The sequence below is a fragment of the Suricata suricatta genome, chromosome 2, assembly GCF_006229205.1.
Source record: "Suricata suricatta isolate VVHF042 chromosome 2, meerkat_22Aug2017_6uvM2_HiC, whole genome shotgun sequence".
Lineage (NCBI taxonomy): Eukaryota > Metazoa > Chordata > Mammalia > Carnivora > Herpestidae > Suricata > Suricata suricatta.
Window position 1 is genome coordinate 133,658,138 of NC_043701.1, and position 6,000 is coordinate 133,664,137.

The 6,000-nt window shown below is 45.2% G+C and overlaps 1 protein-coding gene across 3 annotated transcripts in view; it reads right to left on the minus strand.

Moving 5' to 3' along the window:
• The window catches only part of PSAP (prosaposin), a 33,549-nt gene extending 28,326 nt beyond the window's left edge, over positions 1-5,223 (minus strand). For all 3 annotated transcript variants that reach the window (XM_029931864.1, XM_029931863.1, XM_029931862.1), the window contains exon 1: positions 5,115-5,223. In XM_029931864.1, coding sequence (XP_029787724.1) covers positions 5,115-5,154 — 40 coding nt within the window. In that variant the 5' untranslated portion in view covers positions 5,155-5,223. The remainder of the gene's footprint in view (positions 1-5,114) is intronic.
• Positions 5,224-6,000: the final 777 nt, after the last annotated feature.

Sequence of the window (6,000 nt, forward strand, 5' to 3'; positions counted from 1 at the left end):
ATTCTGAAATTTAAAAGATACGTCTATCTATACTAGCATGAAACTGCAATTCATATTTTTTCACTCATTCATAAAACTGAAAAAGTTTAACATCTGACAACATCAAATGTTAATGATGCAAGTAAAACTGCTTATACTATGGGACTACAAATTGCCAAAATATGAGAGAAATTCGGCAATTCCTAGTTAAAATAAAATATGTCGAGTCCACAACTCAGCAATTCTGTTCCTAGGCATATCTCCTAGAGAAATGTCTGTTCATGTGCACAAGAACACGTGCAGAAGCAGTTTAAGAGAAAAGCAAAACTAGAAATAATCTAAAGGTCTAGCAACAAAGGATGACATAAATGAAATAGTACACTGTAGTGAAAATAAGATTCACACATTATCAACATGAATGCAAACCTCCCTAGCCAAAAAGTAAATAACCCAAGAATAGATGCAGTATTTGTACAATGTTGAAAATACCCAATACAGTATCAAACACACTGGTGACGGTCACACTTACACGTATGAGAGGATAAAGGCCTACAGGGAAGTGATGAACACTAAGCCCAAGAAGGTGGTTATTTACAAAGGGAGGAGGGACTTGTTGGGCCCTGTTTCTTAACCAAGTATTGCATACATGGGTGTTCATTCTAATTATTCTCCCTTTTTTTTTTTGGATGTCTACAAAGTTACTCGTGTGAAAAAGACCCAGCCAGTGTTACGGGTTTATTACATATTTGTGTTAAAAAAAAAAGAAAAGAAAAGAAAAAAAAGAAAGAAGGGGGGGAATCCCACTCAATTACATGTTGCTCTGGAAGGCTCCTAAAGGAGCTGGTACCAGGCTGTCTACGGGAAAGGTCTGGGGGACACTAGCAGGATGGAAACAGACTTTTTACCCTCATTCCTTCATTCCTGGGCTTACTCACTGTGTGCAGCTACTATCTAAACGGTTCGCCCCCACATATGGATGGGGAAACCAGACGAGAGGACTTACAACAGGTACAACGGTTAGTAACAACAGGAGGAGAGTATGAATACTCAGACTACCAAGACCAGGCCCTCATCTTCCGGACTGCTGACAGAGGCTGATCTAGCCATACGCCAAGTCTGGCAAACTAGCATATAGACTCCCATCTCCTCTTAACTGCTGACTGATGACCTTGTTTTGTTTTCCTGACCCAGTAATTACACACAGTACACATATTTATAAGTCAATTTGTTTTATTAAATTTAAGACATCCCCTGAAATGAAAGAAGCCAAGGGATATGATGAAATCAAGGGCAGAGGGAGTCCCTCGTGCAGGTACAACAAGGACACTGGCAAACATGATACGGTTTTTACCTGTGGCACAGCAGTCAACCTTACAGTGTGTACCAGCTACGTCCTTCCATAGTCAAGTCCTAGAGCCTCACAGCAACCTTATTAGGTCAGAATGATCAGTAACCCTCTCTTGCAGATGAGGAAAGCACCACCATGTAAGTAACTTGGTCAAGGTCACAGAGCTATCAGCAATGTAATACAATTATTTTCCATGGTATCATCTCGGTCCCATTATAATTACAAATTCCGTAAGAAAACATGGAATTTTTTATTTTTCAGCATACAAACTATTACCCAAGGGCATAATTCTGGTTATTTTCTCGAATCTCATGGAACAAAACAAAAAGCAAAGGAACTAGTACTTCTGCAACGGCCCAATTCATCCCAATCACTGTCTTTTTCACCATTATTTTAAAATGATTTAGGAAAATTAAAAAAGGCAGGGTAACATAATTAGTATTCTCTTCTGTTGATGTAAAGAAAACCTAGACCTTCCTTTCTCATGACAAAACCAAGTAAGAGGCAGCGAGCCAGGCTTCCAGTAATCTAGAATGCCCGTGCTACAAGACTGTTTCCAAAGCTGTGGCACATGCTGGCTCACGGGGCATGGTCTTGGCTGAGAGAGCTCCCCGGGCCTCAGCAGGTGCTTTCCCCAGCCAGCAGCACCCTGTCCCGTCTCCCTTCTCCCCATCTAGTCAATCCCCAGCCTGGTCAGTTCCACAAACCACGAAAATGGAGGAACAAGTTCTCCTACCCCTGATCTAGAAAAATCCAGGCCATTCAATCCAACTTGCAGAATGTACTGGATATGGCTTGTCAAATACAATTAAAGCATTTAACAAACCCTTGATTGGTTAATACAAATAAACCCTTCATGAATAACATTAGTATTGTCAGAGTAAAACTAATTATTGATTGAAAACTGAGAAATCAGATTTATCCACAATTCCTGTCAGGTGAGAACTGAAGTTCTGTTGCTATTCGGCAGGCTGCACCACAAACTCAGGTCTTGAATATTCATAAAAATGTGCTATCAAATGAACATACGCGTACACATAACACATTCTAACACCCCCAGAGAGACTACCTGCCTCGGTGTTAGGCAAACACCACTGACTTGGTCAGCCACCACCCAAGTGACAGTACCAGGACACCTAAGCTTCACTGAGCACACTTCACACCCCGGGCACCATGCCACATATCACCTCATTAACACTGGCCCTGTCTTTGTCCACCAAAGGAGTCACCCAACAGCATGCCCTTACCATGACTCCATATGCAAAAAGTTCAAAAACAGTTATTTTTTGCATCTATGGTGCTGGAAGCTAACAAAGGGGTCCCCTTTGGAGCAAGTGAGACAAGGTAGTGAGTGGGTGAGACACAGGGGATGCTAATGTTCTCTATCCCTTGACCTTGAGGGCTGCTGAAGGTGGTTATAGCTCTGCGGTAATTCATCAAGTTATACAAAGAGCATGTTTCTGGTATGCAAATTACAACCCGTTAAGTCTGTAAAGGTAAATATCGACAGGGGGCTACAGAAAGAGCAAGCCCTGTCGGGAGTTCTGATCCTGCCCTCCCCAGTAAATGGCCTATGATTTGGGAGAGTCAGTTCTGGAGCCACGCTGGCATCTTCATTCCTTACAAAGAGGTCAGATCAGATGCTCTCCCAATTCTCTCAGTAGATCATTACTTTACTTTCTTTATCAGGTGGGGGGAAAGGAGGGACCACTGGATGAGTCCAAAAACTTCAAAAGCAAGGGTCTCTATCACCAGGTCATCATTAAAAGTACTGATGACACTACACTACATGTACATGTTGGAATGGCAAGTTCTAAGCACCTCTCAGACAGCAGAGGATGCTGCAGTCACCACGCACCTTCATTAACAAACTCGGTATCACTGGAAATTCGTAACCTTGGGATAACCCCAAAGGCCAGGCAGCCAGGTCAGACAAGGCCTATACTTGTAACATGCTCTCATTCACTCAAGTGTTCAGGGAAGAGGGTCTCTTGGTTAACTAAATATTCTGGTTAACCATATTCCCAAATATGCCAGAGGAGGATTTCACACTTCAAAAGAACCAAGTCCCTTTCCAGTGACTTGAATGATTCAGAACTCACAAAGGTCTTGTGAGGAGTGACTCACTGCCAGTACGAACTGTTTGATACCGAACAAAAAATTGTCCTCAATCAGTGCAGAACATTTAGAGACTAGTATTAGTTTATTATGCAGATGATGGAGTAGCTAATAGTATCAACCCCAGGGAGAAATAAATACAGTTTCTTCAGTGCCTACAAAATCAAGTATCTTTCTTTGTAAGCAGATCGCCTTTCACAATCTACAAGTAAAACAAGTTTAAGAGTGTGGTTTAAGGTTAAGATACATACCTGGGAGGTGCTGAAAGCTAACAGAAGAAAAACACCTTAAATCTGTTTTAACTGTATCTTATTTCTTAGGTTTTCCATCAACTCGGTCATCCATTTTATTAGTTTATGGCAGCTAGCTCCTGATTACAGTTAACTAGAAACAGAAATGAGGTTGGCCCTAAAGATCGGATTTATTACCGTTCAATGGATTTCTTTTCCTTTCAGCTGTATTACCTGAAAAAACCCAGGCTTCGGATCCTCTCCCTATATAAATTAATATCTGGTTCCATGACTATCAAACTACAGAAGGTGGATAAGTACTCAACCTCACTCATTTCCCTTTATCATGATTTAAATGAGCATGAGTTTGGAGCAAGAAAGGGCACACAGTAACATGGGGAGGGCCGGAGGGCTCCTTCTAATTCCAGAAGGCAATGTAACTGGTTCCCAAGTGTTGCCTTAATAGCCTGCAATGGTTTTAATAACCATCAGTACAATTTAAGGGCAACGAACAAGTATAAGACTACTGCTGTAGGAGCGCCTGGGTGGCTCAGTTAAGTGTCCAACTTCGGCTCAGGCCATGACCTCACGGTTCGTGGGTTGGTGGGTTCGATCCCCGCGTCAGGGTCTGTGCTTAAACGCTTGCTCAGAGCCTGGAGCCTGCTTCAGACTCTCTGTCTCCTTCTCTCTCTCTACCCCTCCCCGCTCATGCTCTTTCTCACTCTCTCAAAAATAAATAAATGTATTAAAATTTAAAAAAAAAAATACTGCTGTGCACAGCTTCTACGTACTTTTATTTTTCCTAAAATAAAGGCCAATGCTAAAACAGGTCAGCGGCTGTGCAAGACATTTCAAATTTCATTGCAAATCATGGACACAAAACCCCGTGTTATCTGATTCAAGATGTAGGAGCAAGAATAAAATATCTATGTAAAGATAAACATCTACATAGATGACATACTTATGTGCTTCCTGCAACTTCAACATCCTTAAAAACTGGGGCAGCTGAGGCCCAATGGATGGGACTCAAGGCCACCTCGATCACGTGCACCCCGCCCAAGCACAACACAGGTGCAGGAGGGGGTCTCCCTCCAGGCCCACCCACATACCTGAGGCCCCGGGAGGCAAAACCTCGAACCGGGAGGGAGACATTACTTCTCCCGTCCCGCCCGCCTAGCCCACTCGCCCCGACCCCAGGCCCAGCGTGGCGGGCCCGGGGGTTTCTAGGAGGCCCTTCGGCCAGCCGCCTCCGACAGCCAGTCCGCCGCCCAGCAGGTAGCTGCGCTGCGCAAGCGCCTGCGCAGTGAGTGCCCCTTGTCAACCCCAAGAGTGGAGGGCCGAGGCCCGGGAGACGGTCCGCTCCGGAACGGTGGGCAGCGTCGTGTGGGGAACCCCTTCCCCAGACTGGAGAGGTTGGGGGGGGGGGTCTCAGGGCTTACCCGCGCCCAGGCAGCTGGCCAGGAGGAAGAGAGAGTACATGACGACGCCCGACTCCGCAGTCTGCAATGCAGAGCGTCAGCTGATCTTCAGCAGCTATAAACCTGCCCCGCCCCGAAGCTGCGCACTGCGCAGGCGCAAGCTCCGCCCCAGTCAGGCCTTGCAGAGCTCTCCCCGCAGCCTGACTCAGCGCGGCGCTGGGCGCTTGCGCGAGTGGAGGCGGACAGGTGGGAGGGGTACGAGAAGGGGGATGGGACGGGAGAGGGAAAACATGTGACGGAACGGAAGGTAGAGGTCGTCCGGTTTCCATTATTACAGAAATCATGTAGAAATAATTTTCTATTACTATTTCTATTCCATTTTTCAGGTGAGACTCCGAAGTCAAAAGGCTAATGACTTTAAGTTTTCAAGGTCATTATTCAAACCCAGCACCCCACCACATTGTCTCCTAAATGATGTTTATATATTTACTTGGCTGGGACCAGCGTGTGGCTCCATTCTGAACCTTGCTTTTCCCTTTTAACATATATCCACAATCTCTTTTCTTCATGACCCACAGACAGGTTTTCAATATTAAATACAGTCCCTCCCAAGGTCCGACTATTGTTTGTCCTGGAGTTGGCCAGGGTGGAGGAGAAGATGGGGAAGAATTAGAAGTGCCTCAGCCACTGAAGAAGGGAACAAGAAGTGAAGCCTGAATTTGAGAACCTGCCTGTACGTGGGCTGGACGCCTTGTTGGAGAAGGAAGTGGCCCCACTCTGTGCAGCCCTCAATCTTCATCTTAGTCTTTGAAAATAAGAAAGGCCCAGATGGCCCACACAAAACCACTTGTCCTCTCCCTATGGCTAGCATAGTTTGGATCTGAGCAGAGGATGATCAGCCCCTCCC